Source organism: Semicossyphus pulcher, unplaced genomic scaffold (genome assembly GCF_022749685.1).
Source record: "Semicossyphus pulcher isolate SPU_LCO1_2020_fin unplaced genomic scaffold, fSemPul1.0.p SCAF_12, whole genome shotgun sequence".
NCBI lineage: Eukaryota > Metazoa > Chordata > Actinopteri > Labriformes > Labridae > Semicossyphus > Semicossyphus pulcher.
Window position 1 is genome coordinate 25,414,078 of NW_027211626.1, and position 17,665 is coordinate 25,431,742.

At 45.5% G+C, this 17,665-nt stretch overlaps 1 protein-coding gene across 1 annotated transcript in view; it reads right to left on the bottom strand.

The window, feature by feature from the left end:
- The window catches only part of ttc7a (tetratricopeptide repeat domain 7A), a 60,640-nt gene that overhangs the window by 20,161 nt on the left and 22,814 nt on the right, over positions 1-17,665 (bottom strand). Inside the window, exons 12-18 of the mRNA XM_069658399.1 lie at positions 12,910-13,027; positions 12,466-12,523; positions 11,690-11,762; positions 11,451-11,611; positions 2,922-3,038; positions 1,775-1,887; positions 1,044-1,178 (exon numbers count right to left, since the gene is read on the bottom strand). Coding sequence (XP_069514500.1) covers positions 1,044-1,178; positions 1,775-1,887; positions 2,922-3,038; positions 11,451-11,611; positions 11,690-11,762; positions 12,466-12,523; positions 12,910-13,027 — 775 coding nt within the window. The remainder of the gene's footprint in view (positions 1-1,043; positions 1,179-1,774; positions 1,888-2,921; positions 3,039-11,450; positions 11,612-11,689; positions 11,763-12,465; positions 12,524-12,909; positions 13,028-17,665) is intronic.

The window sequence follows — 17,665 nt, forward strand, 5'->3', positions numbered from 1 at the left end:
ATGTTTCCATTCATTTTATTCAAGTGTGATATCTTTGATCATTACATAATGGGGTACAACAACGTCTACAGCAGAGAAATTAAGCCAACAAATGTCTGAAGTTTCTCTCTTGTCCACTTGAGGCTGTCTCCAGCAGTGAGTCAGTCCCCATAGAGCCCCATGTTAAACTTTACAGCAGAAATAAACATGTTTACAGCCTGGTACAAAAAACAGTTTGGGTCTCTATAGCTCATTTCTCTCTTCATGACAACTGTACGGGGAGAATCTTTATACAACTCACCTGTTTTATATTTATACATTATATTAAGGCTCATTAGGGGCGTGGCCTCTTTAAGTGACAGGTGGGAGCTGCTAGCTGTCTGCTAGGTGTCACCTAATTCAGTCACTGAACTTAACCTGTGTTGCGATTGGAAAGTTAGCCAAGTTCCACACTCCTCACTGAGCTTCTTAAAGGGATTTTTTGGGTGTTCTGAAGGGGGGTTGTATGAGGTACTGATCAATAGTAAGTGTACTACGTACAGTTGGTAACAGTCAGCACGGCCCCTGTTAGGGGAAGCTGCCCAGAGTTTCTACACTGAAGCTAAGCTAAGCACGGCTGCAGACGGGGTGAGGACCACCACGTTACATCAGCCACTTAAAATGGTCCTATACAAACAAACATGTCACTTTAAGTGTACGCTGTGTTTTAGTTTTGGTCACCGCGTCACGTTGACGTCAGACAGCCCGTTCCCTCTGCACTATGTCTCACTCTGCACAGCGGCCGTGTATACCTACGCCTGCAGCGCCAGTATCACAACAGCGCTTTGAGTCTGCGGTTTGTAGAAGAGATGACAAATAAAGGAAAAATCAATATCATGGAAACGACAAAATGCCGTTCACGCTCACAGATGTAGTACACACTGTGATAGCGTGCTAATCAGCTGACCCGCAGCCCAAACAAGTTAAAGAGGTTCCCTGGTTATAGAAACAATAAATCATTTTCAAAAGAATAAAACCCGCAGGTTAGAATAAAAGTTTAATAGTCGTGTGAGCTGCTGTCGTACCAGCCTGCAGCCAGATGCGCTCCAGCATGGTCCAGATGTAGGTGGGTCCTTGGCGCCGACTGGAGCTGAGGTCAGACACCTCAGAGAGCGCCGCCTCCAGACGAGACGCTGCAACAGACGAAGGGCTCAGAGAACCTGTGAAGGAGAGGGAAGCGATGAGAAAACACAAGTTTCTCTACAACCTAAAGGTGACAGTAGATTTGCTCTCGCTATGTTGGTTTTATTTGAGATCAATTAAAACAGGATGAAGCAAACAACAGACACAGCCTGTGTGTTTCCATTGCATTTTACAATCATTAAAAACAAGCAACTCAGTGACGCAGAACACTGAAGCCTTTGATTTCTGAAAACATTGAAGGCTCTGTCTCTATAGTTTTTATTTAAGACGGATTTAAACATGAGCATCTTGCAGCCCCCCACAGGACCGAATGTAACCGAATGAACAGACAGGTGATTCCACTACAGACACAGGTGTGGAGGTGAGTCACATGATTGATATTTAACAACCTCAGCCCCTCCCTCATTGGGTCGCAGACAGGTAAACATGTTTTAATCCACAGCAGGTCAGAGGCTGGGGGTCTGGGCTGACCTCTACACCTACCTTCCTCTCTGATATTGACGCAGCAGCAGAGAGCAGGAGGAAGTGTTTGACTTTAAAAGATGAGTTCAGCTCCAAACATGTTTCACATCAGTCTGTCATGAATAATGATCGCAGCAGAGCCAGGACAGACCTGTGGAGGCGTCCTGGAAGTCCGGCAGGGTGAGGTGGATGGAGGGTTTCCTGGCCCCGGGGCTGACCTCCACCCTGTCAGCCATCGGTATACTGCTGCTGTCGTCTGTCTCACTGCAACACACACACACACACACGCGCATGCACGCACGCACACACGCACACACGCACATACGCACACACGCACACACACACACACACAAACACACAAACACACAAACACACAAGCCCACACATGAGGACAGATACTGATAGATTGAACAGTTTTGTTCCTGTAGTGTGTGTAGAGCAAAGATCTGACCCAAACAGCACACCACACACTAACAGATTCATTCACCAACAACCAGAGTCCAACTCTCAGAGCTGGAAATCTCACTAAATCTCTGGCGGTCAAACGAGACTTTAGAGTAAACAAACATGGCGGACGACGGGCAGGAAGAATTGGTGATGATAGTTAATAAAGAAAAGAGAACAAACTGTGGATGAAGAGGTGGAGACGGCGTGAACACGGGCTGCACGTTACTTCATGCTGCACGTTTGCTTTTGTCGCCATGGCTACGGTTGTCGTGCTTCCTGCTTCAGTCAGCTTAGTTCCTGATTGGCTATCGTTTGGTTCCACGTGACGATCCACAGAGAGGATATCAGATCGTAAATATTGAACATGTTTAATATTTGAAATCGGTGCGAACACGACGTTCTTCTGAGCAGATCGGGGGAAGTAGAATCACTCGAACATCTGAGATCATCTTTAGAACCATCAGAACATCAGGACTCTGTTACTTTAGTCTGAAGGAGGGAATCAGACTGATTATCTTGTAGTGTGGACCCCGACTAACTTAATGTAACTTGGCCTAAAGTCATAAAATTAGTTGTAGTAGTTAAATGTTCCTCAGCAAGTTTTATCGTGAAAGTGTAATCGATTGTTGCATATTTATGATCACTAACGTCTCTGCTATCTGATTCTAACTGTACCCTGAATATCCTGTCAGGTCAACCGTGGAGTCCTGCATGTGCAAAACTGATGCTAGAGGGGAACCTAGATCGTCATAGGTCCACTGACCAAGCTGCGGTTTAAGAGCAGTTGGGAGCTGAACTAGTTGAACACTCTACAGTTCCTTAAAGACACACACAGACCTGTGTTCTCTCACCTGGAGCGGCTGACGTCGTAGCGGCTCTGCCAGCTCTGCAGCATCTCCTCACACGTCTGCAGGGCTGTAGCTGGGCCGAACAGGACCTCCTCCAGCTTCACCTTCGTGAACAGCAGACTGGAAGACACACACACACACACACACACACACACACACAAACATAACTCATATTCATGTTTTGAAACAGTGTTTGCTGTTGATGCACCTGTAAGGACATCAGGTCACACCAGTTCTTACATTAGCTGACATTCAGTGTAAAGACGTGGTTATGGAGTCTCTTTGAAGGGAGCCAGAGCAATTTAAAAGCGCTGCTCCATCTGTGTCTGATCTACTGAACAACAACACACCTGAAACACTCCATGAGGTGTTCTGGCTTCATGCACCTGTTGGATCATTTCTCCACAGGCAGGGCACAAAGCCAGTGGAGGGTTTAAAACCAGTTTAAAAGCGTTTCCTCCTGATACTGACGGTAAGTAGCTCCTGCTTCCTCTTAGTTTTTCTCTTCCTTCTGTGTTTTCAGCTCTTTTGTTTCAAACATCGTCAGTCTTTATTTTCAACTGACTTTGAAAAGCAGAAACATTAACATTATTTAATTTATAATTATATGAGGAATAATGCATCACTGAATCTTTCTAAATCCATCAATCCATCATCTACACCGCTTATCCTGTTCAGTGTTGTGTTTGGACTGTGGGAGGAAGCAGAAGTACCTGGATAGAACCTACCCATGCACAGGGAGAACTGGGGACTCAAACCAGGAACCTTCTAGCTGTGTGGAAACAGCGCTAACCACTGCACCACCGTGCAGCCTTTTATTGAAATCAACTATTAAAAAAATTCCCCCTGCAGTTCTTCAAAGTACCCCGAAGGCCTCAACATCAGGCTGCACAAGGTGACGCAGTTCATCTTGTGCCGGGCTGGTTCGCACTTTACACCTACACAGAAGGAGAGTGGACTTCTTCGAGTGTTTATTGACGGTTTTCAAAGCAGCTTGTAGAAAGGCTTTGTCAGTAAAAAAGGCTTTGTCAGAGTCTACTACAGTAAGACATGAAACCGTCAGGTTATGGGGAACAGCACTGGTGACTATCTGATCTCATCCCAAGCAGCAGACAGGAGGAAGATTATCAGCTAGCTACCTTTGCTATGTGCCTCCAAGAACTCTGCGATGTGCTGCTGCTGCTGGTTTTAAACTGAAGGAAACCAGCAGAACATTTACGTAGAACGAGCTTCCTGTAGATGTTCAGGTAGGTACAGGTGTAGGTGTAAACATGTGATTATTATGGCTGTTATTATTAAACACACAGAGTCATAAACGAGCTCCTGCTGTGTTTGGTCAGAACATCAACATCTGACTGATGCTTCACACGGAGGCTCATGGATCAATGCTCACAGAGAGGTACAGATAATCATCAATAACACGCTCGAAGAGTGTGTGTGTGTGTGTGCGTGTGTGTGTGTGTGTGTGTGTGTGTGTGTGTGTGTGTGCGTGTGTGCGTGTGTGTGTGTTTGGGTGTGTGTGTGTGTGTGTGTGTGTGTGTGTGTTTGGGTGTGTTGAGTGGTTGATGAGTGGAGGACATAGAGTGTTTCCGTTTGGCCCTTTTAGTTGAAGACAACTGGTTAAGTGATGTGGGAGTCTCTGATGAGTGAGTGTGTGTGTGTGTGTGTGTGTGTGTGTGTGTGTGTGCGTGCGTGCGTGTGTGTGTGTGTGTGTAGCAATTGCCAGAAGGAGCTCTCAGAGGATGCAGTCTGTCATGGGCATCACTCATCCATGAGAGAGAGAGAGAGAGAGACTATGATGTTCAGCATGTTGAAGGCTCCTCCAGTTATGCTCTCCTCTCCTCTCAGTGTGTGTGTACGTGTGTGTGTGTGTGTGTGTGTGTGTGTGTGTGTGTGTGTGTGTGTTGTGTAGGGGGTAAATAGAGGGATGGAAGAAAGGATGGAAGAAAGGATGGATGAAGGGAAGCAGGATGAGGATCAATAGCAGAGTGAGACGAGCTCATGTTGGGGGAGAAAACTCGGTGAAAGGCAGCTCGTTACCGACTCACGGGTCTATGGACCGAAGGGGGAAGGGTGTGTGTGTGTGTGTGTGTGTGTGTGTGTGTGTGTGTGCAGAGCGTAAGGGGTAGATGGAGGGATGTTGGAAAAGAGAAAATTGAAAGTGTGTGGGAGGAAGGGAGCTGGATTTTGTGACGTGCAGATGACAAGTGCTGCTGAGGGACGGGGTGTTAAGGATACGGCAGCCTGTCGGGTCCACAGGAGTGTGTGTGTGTGTGTGTGTGTGTGTGTGTGTGTGTGTGTGTGTGTGTGAGTATGTGTGTGTGTCTCTAGACTCCCCATTACCAGTGCTGCAGAGCATTTAGAAGCATTGTGATGGTGTTAACCCACCCTAGTGTTGAAATGTGACAGGGTGTGTAACATGGACAGCATGAAGCAGCAGCAGCTGTGAGTGTTTGTTTCAGTTTAACTTCAGTTGTTTCATCACAAATTAATTCCAATCACTAAATGACTCACAGGAACAAAAACTTCATCCTGCAGCAGTGAAACAGGCTGTAATGGCTGCAACATAATACTTGATGGATCAAAGGTCGTCCACTGAAAGTTCTTGTTGTTTCCACTGACAGGCTCAGATTGTTATTCTAAGTGTGTGACAACATTACAGAAAGGATCCCTACAGAGATAGACCTTTTTGTTACAGAGGAAGATGATTGTTTTAACCACAAACAGACGTTACATCGCTCTCTGCAAACAAACCAGACTCCATTCATAAAATCAGTGATTTTAGCTCATAGGACACAGACGCTGCTGCTCTGCTGCTGCTTCGATCTGTAAATGTGTTTGTGTTACATAACTAATTTAAAACAAGATAAACAAACAGAGCAGCAGCTCCTGTGTCCTGAGACGTAAAATCCATGTTTTTGTCAGTTTTCAAATAAGAATCATTATAAAGAAACCCCTGTAAGATATATGAGTAATTACTGGTAAAACCATGATAAAATCACCCTCTAATATTAGTTTAAAGTAAAGACCTTATTCTGTCTGCAAGTGAAGCTAATGTTTTAGAATTGAAGTCACATGTTTTCACTTCTGTTGCCCTTACAAATGACTTCACATCATCGCGATTTAAATCCAGTTGATCTCAGCCGTCTGAGGACAGAGTGTTTCCCACCTTGTTATTCACCACCTGATCACAGCCAGTGTTTCCCTGCAGCTCCACAAAAGGTACATTTCATCAAGATTACAGCACTCACGCTACACATCAGATTACAAAGGCTGTCATTTCAGCCTCCTGGGAGTGAGCCGTGTGTGTGTGTGTGTGTGTGTGTGTGTGTGTGTGTGAGGCCGTACAACAGCGAGTGGTGCAGCTCTGTGTAAACGCCGCAGCCGGCTGAGAGCAGCGAGCGCCGGCGTAAACTCAGTGTAAAAATAGCTAATAATGCTCCTCTGAAAAAGTGGTTCAGCTACAGTATTACTCACTCTGCACTCCCACAGAGCTGTGTGCTCTGCAGGCACACACACATGTGCACACACACACACACATCATACTGCTGTGTATGTGTGCATACATACCATCAGTACATGCATAGGGATTAACACACACACGCCTGTGCAGACATGCAGGAGCTTGGCATGCACGTGCACGCTCACACATGCACGTACACACTTCTCATGCAGCAGCATCCCGTTAGATGAATGCAGAATCAAAGGCTGGGATTAATCATTCTCTTTAGTACAAACTGAGAGACCACGATCACTCTCTCCCCTCCCCCTCTCTCTCCCTCCCTCTCTCTCCCCCTCCTCGCTCAATCTGTAGCAGAATCCCATTTCACATTGAAATGCATGCCTGTTTACGGGGTGATTAAAATTTCAAAGAAAAGGCAGAAACGGAGACGGAGAGATAAAAAAGAGGAGAGAGAGAGAGAGAGAGAGAGGGTGAGGAAGAGAGGAGGAGATGGAGGGGGAGAGAGGAGGATGTTGGGAGGACTTTGGTGTGCTACAGCGAGCTGACAGTTTGCTGTGGTGCAGAGAGGCAGCGGCTAACAAGCATCACACACATGCATGCACACACACACACTCACAGGGACACACAAACATGCATGTGCCAGATTAGGATCTTCTACACATGTACACCCACACCCCACCCTTACAACACACACACACACGCATGCTCTGCAACATGCCTGATACAAGCTTTGATGTGTGAACTCACTGCAAAGACTCAACGAGCTTGTTACAGAGAAAACACGAGTTTCCCTCTCTGACTCGGAGCTCTGCAGCCCGGCCGGTCCCCAGGGCGTCCACATACACTCTGGATGAATTTTGTTGTGCATGTTGCAGGTTGGGTTTGCATTCGGCTGACAATAAAGTGCTGCCTTTACCGTTACAGTTCTGTTAAATGCATCCTAATCTGATCCTTCTTTCACCTGAAGCCTTCTTCTTCATCTGCATGAAAGCAAACACTCACAGTGTTTGTTCTACAGCCCGGCAGATATCATCAGGCCAATATGGGCCTATCGCACATATATCAGTATCTGCGTGTATCTTTTATGCGGTGGATGAAAATGTTTTTTACAGAACATATGAAGCAGAAAACAATGCTTGGGCTGATTTGGAAAAAGAATAGCATCACAGCTGAGCAGACTCTGCTCCTCGATAGAACTGCTCGACAACATTAAATATTGTTAAATAACAGCCTCCTGGGGACCTTTGCAGAGTTGGATCGATGCCAAATCCAAAAAGAGCGACTGCAGAAGGTCAAAAGTTCTAATTGGACGCTATATGGATTATCGTATTTCTCTATTAACTCGATGTCAGTCTCAGAGGTTGGGTTCTTTATTTCTATTGATTTGAGTTACACTGTCTTCATTCCTGTTTCACATCTGCCTGCAAACTTTAACAATCTTCTGACACAGACGGACGCACAGCATGTTGTAGCTGTTTAAAGGATGGTAAAACTGTGGACTGTACTTTATACAACAAAACTATTATGAACATTCAAGGCGCTTTTACATACGTGACATTCGCCCCTTCTCTCACACATTCACACACTAATGTAGAGCCATGCAAGGCCACTTGTCAGCTAAGCATTCATACACATTCATATCTTGCCCAAGGACACTTTGGCACACTTTGGAAGTGCTGGGGATCGAACCGCCAACCTTCCAATATGAGGATGACTCACTCTACCTCTGAGCCACAGCAGCCCAACAAACCAAACATGTGCTCCTCTGCTGTGTGACTTTGCAGCTGATGTTAAACCTCATCTGTTGCATTAATCATCACCTTTACTCCAGTATCTGGTCCCTTTGACAAAAAGTTTTTTTGCAGGTGTTTTTAATGATAATCAAGAGTTGGTCATGAGCTGTGTGTTTTGCTAGTTTGTGTCCAATGAAATGCTTTCTCTTATTTCTGTGTTCCATCGCCACTGACGAGAGAGAAGAAGAGATCGAACTAGCTAGCAGCTAAGGGTTGTACTGTGTTTGTGTTTAGCAGTTCCACAATTCACAGTTTGTGGCTGCTGTAAACGCCAATCAATATCCACGACAAGTCCCTCCCTCACTTCCTGTTTTAACGGTTACATGTAATAAGCAGAATCCAACAGACTTCAAAGAACAGTCTGCAAGTCTGCATCTATTTCCTCTTTTAATTGTCTCCATGTGCATCGAGTCTCGCAAAATACTGACGGTAATCTCTCCCTCTCTACCTCCATCTCTCCCTCTCTGCTCCATCTCTCCATCTTTGCTCCATCTCTCCCTCTCCACCTCCATCTCTCCTTCTCTGCTCCACCTCTCCCTCTCAACCTCTATCTCTCCCTCTCTGCTCCATCTCTCCCTCTCCACCTCCATCTCTCCCTCTCTCCCTCCATCTCTCCCTCTCTATCTCCACCTCTCCCTCTCCACCTCCATCTCTCCCTCTCTGCTCCATCTCTCCCTCTCTGCTCCATCTCTCCCTCTCCACCTCTCTCTCTCTACCTCCATCTCTCCCTCTCTATCTCCACCTCTCCCTCTCTATCTCCACCTCTCCCTCTCCACCTCCATCTCTCCCTCTCTGCTCCATCTCTCCCTCTCTACCTCCATCTCTCCCTCTGCACCTCCATCTCTCCCTCTCTCCCTCTCCACCTCCATCTCTCCCTCTCTGCTCCATCTCTCCCTCTCCACCTCCATCTCTCCCTCTCTGCTCCATCTCTCCCTTCTACCTCCATCTCTCCCTCTCCACCTCCATCTCTCCCTCTCTTCTCTCCCTCTCTGCTCCATCTCTCCCTCTCTATCTCCACCTCTCCCTCTCCACCTCCATCTCTCCCTCTCCACCTCCATCTCTCCCTCTCTACCTCCATCTCTCCCTCTCTGCTCCATCTCTCCCTCTCTGATCCATCTCTCCATCTCTACCTCCATCTCTCCCTCTCCACCTCCATCTCTCCCTCTCTACCTCCATCTCTCCCTCTCTGATCCTTCTCTCCCTCTCCACCTCCATCTCTCCCTCTCTACCTCCACCTCTCCACCTCCATCTCTCCCTCTCTGCTCCACCTCTCCCTCTCTATCTCCACCTCTCCACCTCCATCTCTCCCTCTCTGCTCCATCTCTCCCTCTCTTCTCTCCCTCTCTGCTCCATCTCTCCCTCTCTACCTCCACCTCTCCCTCTCTGCTCCATAACAACAGTTTGGGAACAACAACTGATGCTGCTCTCTCTACCCATATGACCTCATGGTTACCGGGGCGATGGGGATTCCTGGCGCAGAGAGCAATGTGATTGGCTGAGCCCGGAAAGAGCTCTTAAATGGGTCAAAGCAGTCAAGTGTCTCCACGGAGGATGTGTGTGTGTCTGAGTGTGTGATTGTGCGTTCAGAGAGAGCGAGCTGATTTAACGTCCAGCAGTGAATCTGGTGTAATTATAAAAGCATCGTCTGTCCTCCGTCCTCCCACTCTGTCTCTGTGGTTCCTTCACTGTTTCATCACTTCTCTTGTTTTCCTGCGTCTCCTCTCCCTCCTGATGTATGGATGCACCCGTCTGTCTGTGCTGGGCCCAGGGAGGCCAACACTGACCCCACATGGCTGCGTTACGAAATGCTTTGCTGGGCTTTGCAATGGGGAGAAAACACATGAGAGAGATGATGCAACACGCTCACATATTATGTTTCGAGAGAAGAAACTGGGCCGGATTGTTAATGTTGTTCTCTCAAGGTACAATGGAGCTTCCTGCACTGCTAATGAGTGTGTTTTGTGTTTGTTAAGGAGGACTGGCTGGAATTCTTCCTGTGAGATAATGAGAGCATCTTAAAGCAAAGATTTGGGCCGAGAATTCAGAGTTCCTGCATTTTTAAACCTGAGCCCTATTCTTCATATGTTGGGTCTAAATGACTCATAGAAACAAAAAGTGTGTGAATGTCTCCAGTAGATGTGCTCAGCCTGCAGCAGTGAAACAGGCTGTAATGGCTGCAACATAATCCTTGATGTGTCAAAGGTCGTCCACTAAAAGTTCTTGTTGTTTTCATTGACAGGCTCAGATTGTTATTCTAAGTGTGTGACTACATCATAGAAAGGATCCCTACAGAGAGAGACCTTTTTGTTACAGAGGAAGATGATTATTTTAACCACACACAGACGTGACATCGCTCTCTGCAAACACACCAGACTCCATTGAGAAAAACAGTGATTTTAGCTCTCAGGACACAGGACCTGCTGCTCCACAGCTGCCTTTATCAGTTAGTTTTGTTTGCATTGTGTGTTACACAAATATTCAGTTTGATTTGAAACAACCATTTAGAACACCAAAGTCACACAACAGCATGAACAAACTCACAGATGGAGGCAGCGGTAGGCCAGACTCTCCTGTGCTCTGTGAGGTAAAATGACTGTTTTCTTCAGTGGGGTCTGGTGGATGAAATGATACTAATGTCAGCCTGTTTTCTGTTTAAATGTTTATGACTTAACGTATCTGAAGCCTTCTTTGAAGAATAAAAGAAGATTTTGAGGTAGAAATCAGCATTTTAATCAGATATTAATTCAAAGATTAAAAATATAAGTATTATGATGCAATATTATAAAATGTATTTCGATATTAAACCTTTGTGAAGTCTGACACCACATGTTGGTGAACTTGTGGGACATTGCTTTTGATCTAAAGCAGCAGGCGGGCGCTTCATGTGTTGGACGTCCCAGTTCTGTGAGGAGAGCAGCGCTCGGGTCGGGTCAGAGCTGCAGCGCTAAAAGGGTAAGAGTGTACGAGGGGCAGAGCTACCGCAATGCAGGCCTCCCCTCCGGCACGTCTAAATAAGGCGTGAAGTGTGTGTGTGTGTGTGTGTGTGTGTGTGTGTGTGTGTGTGTGTGTGTGGAGCTGGGACACCCAATCCCTGCGGAGAGGACTGGTGTTAGGACGGGTCTCACTGCACCACTTACTGGAGCTTCTCTCACAAGTAAAAGAAAACACAACAAAGTCTGTAACAGTAAATCTGTTCAGCGTTCGATCGATCGGTTCTTTATCCTTAATTCACCGACGCACTTTCCCGTGTGCGTCGGCTAATTTAGTGGGCCTTACTTGAAGTTTCCGGGGTGCTGGCTGAGGGCCAGGTTCAGGGTGTCCAGAGCGTGTCGGTGGTGTTTCTGGGCGCTCAGCAGCAGGGTCAGCAGGTGGAGCGAGTGCACGTCGTCCCCACGCAGAGACAGAGCGGCCTGCAGGGGCTCCAGGGCCGCTGATACCTGCCAGACACAGCTCAGGTGAATCGTACAATCTTCAGTGGTTTGTAATAACATTTATAATATTTCCCATCAGTTTACCTGGCGAACGAGTGCCAGCTGCAGAGACAGGTACATGGCGATCTGAGCATCCTGAGGGTCTAATGAGTGAGCCCTGAGGAGGAGAGAGGGAGACGACCCTGATGGTTCATATCGTCATATGACAAACTCCAAAGATGTGAACCTTAATATCTGCATGTCAGCAGTATTACCAAAGGGTTGTCTCTTGTAGCTTGTACTGTACATATTAGTTCATATTTAATGTTTAAGTGTACATAGAGAGCAAAGTTAAACCGGAGTCAGATTCCTTATATGTGTAAATACCCGGCCAATAAAGCTGATTTATCAAACTTTCCTCTTCTTGTCCCCATTGCTGCTATTGCTTTTTGCATTTACTTATTTCGTCTTTTATTGGTTCCTCTTTATATTTAACTTGATAGAGCATTTCTACCAATATAACAGGCCAACAATGACACTTGTTTCATATGGACTATAACTACACTCCGACACAGCAGGGGGCAGTATGCAACTTTTAGGAATGTTGCATAAAATTAATTATGGCACGTTTTTAACGTGACTGAAGTTTCCGTAGTTCTCTTGTTCACAAACCGAAGCACTGGGCAAATGTGAACACAGCTGTTAACATAAACCTGAGAGGAAAGCGATTCTCCTGATCCACATCTGTTTCCATCCTTAGTGGATGAATTGCTCGCATGGCCTAAAATAAAACGTTACATTTGTGTACGATCTGAGCAAAAGTTCAACAACTAATAAACAGACACAAACATGTGACGGAGAGACGAAGAACAGAAACGTACTTGTTTAAAGCTTGAAGTGCTCGTTTGTTGAATTCATTGCGATCAGCTTTCAGAGTGGCTGCAGAGACAGAACCAAACGTTAACTCAGCGCTTACTCAGCTCTTAGCAGGAAAATAACAAGTTACTCACAATCAATAACATGGATGCACAGTCCTCACATGTAAACAAAAAGGCGAAAGGGTGTTTGGTTTCCTGACAAAGGCAAAGACTGATACCCCTGAAGTATCACGCTCTGTAGGAGACCATTAGCTTAGCATAAAGAGCGGAAGCAGATAATCAGGACTTTTTTTCATCTTACTCAAGAAAACAAACATATTTTACAACATGTCTAATCATTTCCGCTAGTTAAAGGTCCAGTGTTTTTAAGCATTGTGAAGAGACAACATGTATTTCCAGTGAGAATATCCTCAGCCTTCATCGTTAGGTCGGTTCATGTGTGCTTACCCTCAGAGGCCTGCAGACTGCAGCTCAGCCCCAGAGCCAGGTACGCTCGGGGTAAAAACTCTCCGGCTTCCTCCCCCATTGACATCACACTCTGTGACAGGGCCTCCGCCTCCTCGAACTGCGCACACACACACACACACACACACACACACACACACACACACACACACACACACACACACACACACACGTACACACTACAGTTTAAATGTAGACCACATACCTCAATGTACCAGAGAAAGAGAATTATTTAGTGTTCACACAGAGTCTGATGTATATTATCTTGATTTCTTCCCTCAGTAAACAGTGAGAGAGTTTATGGTCTCAGTCGTCGTCAGATGACGCTGATGGGAGCCAGGATGTCATGACGGTGGATTACGTTCCGCCTGCTTCTGCTCTCCACACAGACTGTTTTTCCTGCATACGCCACAGCCTGCTGAGACGTGAATGGTCAATATTGCTTGGACTACAAGTGTAGTACAAACGGAAACCAGGGCACTTCCCATCCCTAAAATCAAAGCAGGGTAGGATTTAGGGCGGGGCTTCCTGTGATTGACATCTCGCCACCATTGTTGTGTCTGGAGCTCAGACGTGTTGGACGGTCTGTTAGTCCAATAAAGCGCACACACAGATTATCTGTCTGATATTTACATAAACAAATCTCCAAAAGGCTCCAACAGCACAAACACGGCCCAGAGGTTACGTTCAGTGACTGAATTAGCTGAGGGGACACCTAACAGACAGCTAGGCCTCACTCAAAGAGGCCACACCCCTAATGCTGCATCGCTTTAAGCCTTAATATAATGTAAACAGGTGCGTTGTATAAAGTTTCTCCCCGTACAGTCGTCATGAAGAGAGAAATGAGCTACAGAGAACCAAACTGTTTTTTGTACCAGGCTGTAAACGTGTTTATTTCTGCTATAAAGTTTAACATGGGGCTCTATGGGGACTGACTCACTGCTGGAGACAGCTTCAAGTGGACACCAGAGGAACTGCAGCTTCTGGCACTTCAACATTCATTTCTCTGCTTTGGAGGTTGCCACTTGTTTTAAAGCCTGTTTTTTTGCTAGCCAGAATTAGCCTCCCAATTCATCTCACAGTTACTGTGAATAAAGGATGCACCTTGCTATCCAAGCTAGATTTTCGAACGTGTTCCTCTCTAGCTCCACCCTCTCACCAAAATATGGTCACTTCTGGCTCCAAAAAAAACCAGACCGCTTCGGAGCTTCCAAACAGACATGTGACATCACAGTGTCATCACTCCTCATTGACTTCTATGAGTGTGAGCTGCTGCACGTAAACCTGCAGCTTCTCTCCGACCTGAGTGTGAAGGAGACAGAACGTGTGAGAGGTGCAGCAGGGAGCGGAGTATTGATGTCTGAGCCTGCTGTGAGTTTAGTGAGAGGACAGTCCGAGCAGATTCAGTTGAAGGACGACGCAGAGTTTGCTGAAGGACACACACACACGGTCGCCCACACACACACAGCAGACTGCAGGCGGTGTGTGTGGCTGATGTGCTCTGAGCCGAGGAGAAAGTGTGTCAGTGTGTGTGAGGTACGACTTGTGGAGGGGGGTGGGGGGGTGGGTAGGTGGGTATGAGGGGGGGTAATGTCTTTGACAGCACGCCAACTGCTCTGCCTCCCTCCTCCTCCTCCTCCTCCTCCTCCTCCTCCTCCTCCTCCTCCTCCTCCTCCTCTTCATCCTCCTCCTCGTCTCTCTCTGTGAATCCGTCCTCTCAGTTCAAAGCCTGCACACAATAGTCGCTCGTTTAAACACACACACGTCCTCGCTCTTCTTCGGAGGATTACATTTCCCTCTCTGGTGAAAGAAGAACGCGTCGCTGCTGTCGGGTGGAAACCTCTCATCTGCAGGACAGCTCTCCAGGAATTTAAAACAGCAGCTCTGCTCTCAGAATACACACTTTGTAGTGATGTCACAGGTCTGCAGACGGTTTCTTGTGCTCATATTCATGTAGGAGTTTTATGAACGCATGAAAGCACATGAGGAAATCATGATGAAGTGTTGAGCTGCTCTGGTGACGAGTGTTAGGGTGAGGCAGAAGAGAGTGAAAGTCAGTTATTCCATACAGTGAATGAAGACAAATTTCAAAGAAGTCCGCCGCGCTCGTCAATGTCACTTCTCAAAACCAATCAAAATCAAGAAGGGGCGGGACTTCTGATATCAACTGTGTGAACAACAACGGTGCAGGAGAAGCTAATCCTTTCGTTTGTTTCGAGGATACAGTTTCCATGTGTGGAGCTGCTGCTGACGCCAGGACACGATTTATTAACACTGTTTGTATGTTCTTGGTAAAATGTCTTTGAATAAAAGTTTCAAGCACACCAGACAACTTTCATAACCTAGCAGCAGTGAGCGGCGGTGAGAAGCACTCTGAAACTCTTATTCTTTACTTTTTAACTTTATTAACAGAATTGTGTCTTTATTCTCAACATTCTGACATTTTGACTTTAACTCACCATTTGGAAATATTTAAAATTACAAAACTTTTTTTAATTTCACATTTGGACATAATTCTCAAACTATCACTGAATCCACCAGATTTTATTTTTATTTTAGACGTTCTGACTTTAGTCTGCATTTTAACATATTTCTCAAATGTTCGTAGTTTTTCTCAACATTCTGACTTCATTCTTGACTTTATTTCTGAACAATAAACTATTTCTCTCTCAAATATATCCTCCACATTTTGACATTCTTGATATTTTTTGCTTAATTCTCATAATTTCAAACAAATTAAAGTTACAAGAGTTTGTGTTGATTCTTGAATCACAAATCACAAATTTTAACTGAATTCACAACATTTTAATTTATTCCTGAAACTTTGAAGAATTATGAGTTTAAGGGTTTTTACGTTATTCTCCTAATTTCGTATTCTTTCACAATATTTTGACTTTTTTTTTTACATTTTGATTCATAACATTCGACTTCACATCAGAGTTTTTCTCATCATGTTGGTTTATTCTGATAATGTTAAATGAATTTGAGACTTCGTCTTCATTCTTCACATTTGGATTTTTACAGTTTTGTTTTTATTCTAAACAGTCTGACTTTATTCTCGACTCGGATCGTGACTTAGACTTTATCCTAACTTTCACATTTATTCTCCACATTTTAACTTCATTCTTATAATTGCAAATTAATTCGACATTTAAATTTAGTTTAATTTTGACTTGTTTCATGACATCGACAGTTCTCAAAATTTCAACATTTTTTATTTATTCTAACTTTCATTTGAACATTCTGCCTTTTATTCTTCAAGTTGAAACTTTATTTTTATATTTGACGTCTTTGGGTTGATAAAACTTTGACTTTGTTCAGGACGTGTTGATTTGACTTTAAATGTAAAATAAGAGCCTCCTCCCTGATGCCTGGTCCGGACACTCTTCCATACAGTGAGCACAATGAGCAGGAACAACAATGCTGCAGGCTGGATTACAGCGCCGAGCGTCCGCTGCAGCCGATGGTGGATAATGGTGGCCCATTTCTGTAATGCCCCCTGCACTGTGGCCACACTGTCCCATTGTGATTAAGGCTGTAAGCTCCTTAGTGTCTCCGGCCGGCCGTGATCTCCAGCCTCTGACAGATGTGCTCTATCCGCTCGCCCCGTTAGCTCCTCTCTCCTAATCTCTGACCCCTTTCTCTCTCTCCCTCTGTCTGTCTCACCCTCTGTCTCACCCTCCTCCCTCCATGCTGTGACTCTCTCCCTGCGGATCATGAACAGGACTTCTCCCTGCGGTGCGTATCTGTCTCAGTGACCTCAGAGTCAAACCCAAACATTAGCGACACAGTGCGGTGGTGAGCTGAATTCTGTGACACAACTTCAGCTCTCAGCTTATCATCAGAGAGCGGAGGACGCGTAACTCCGTGAAAGTGAACATGCATGGATTATAATGCTGCTTTACGTGACACTGCAGCACATTTGTTGTGTCTCTTTAGTTCCAGATGGAGAATTGATCCACGTCTGTAATCCTGGAAATTGTACCTTTACAGATCTGCAGTTTGGCTTTGAGTCAGTGTTGTGTTGACATTATTTCATGGTTACTTTAAGTCAGCAAACCTTTTCCCCAGTGACCTCTTAAAGGACACCCATATTCTCCTCCTCTATTTATCTGAGATTAACACGTGTGGCTCAGAGGAACTACAGAATAAATAACATCCCTTTTCTCCCTCTTTGCTCAAACAAACTAAAAGACAAAAAGGGTTCAGCAAAATGTGGGTGCACAGATTTTGTTTCGCCTGCTGGATATTCACACACATTTATGTCAGCCAGAGTATACAGCTGAAGAAATGCAGAGAAAGGAGGCCAAGGCTGCAGCTGCTTGCAAGCAATGCATCCTGGTACATGTAGGCACTGCAGCACAGCAGCACAGAGGAATTTATCAACATCCACATTAAACACAGATAAACTCTCTTGAACACAGAGCAGTGTCTCCTTATGACCTCTCATCATGGGCTATCCGTCAGTGTCTGATGTGCAGCTAAGCTAACGCGGGATGTTATCCTCAGAGACAGAAGATCCAACTGCTGTGGAGTCAACAGCCATGCTAGCAGCTTTGTAAGGTCAGCAGTGCTTTGAGCTAAAAGCTAACATCAATATGCTAACATGCTGATGTTTACATCCTGCATGTATTTGGGCATTAAGCAGAGTATGAGACTAATTTAAATGTTGACCTGATGATGGCGCTACATGAGAAGAGTCACTGGAGTTACATTTCCTCTTAAATTTCATCGACTT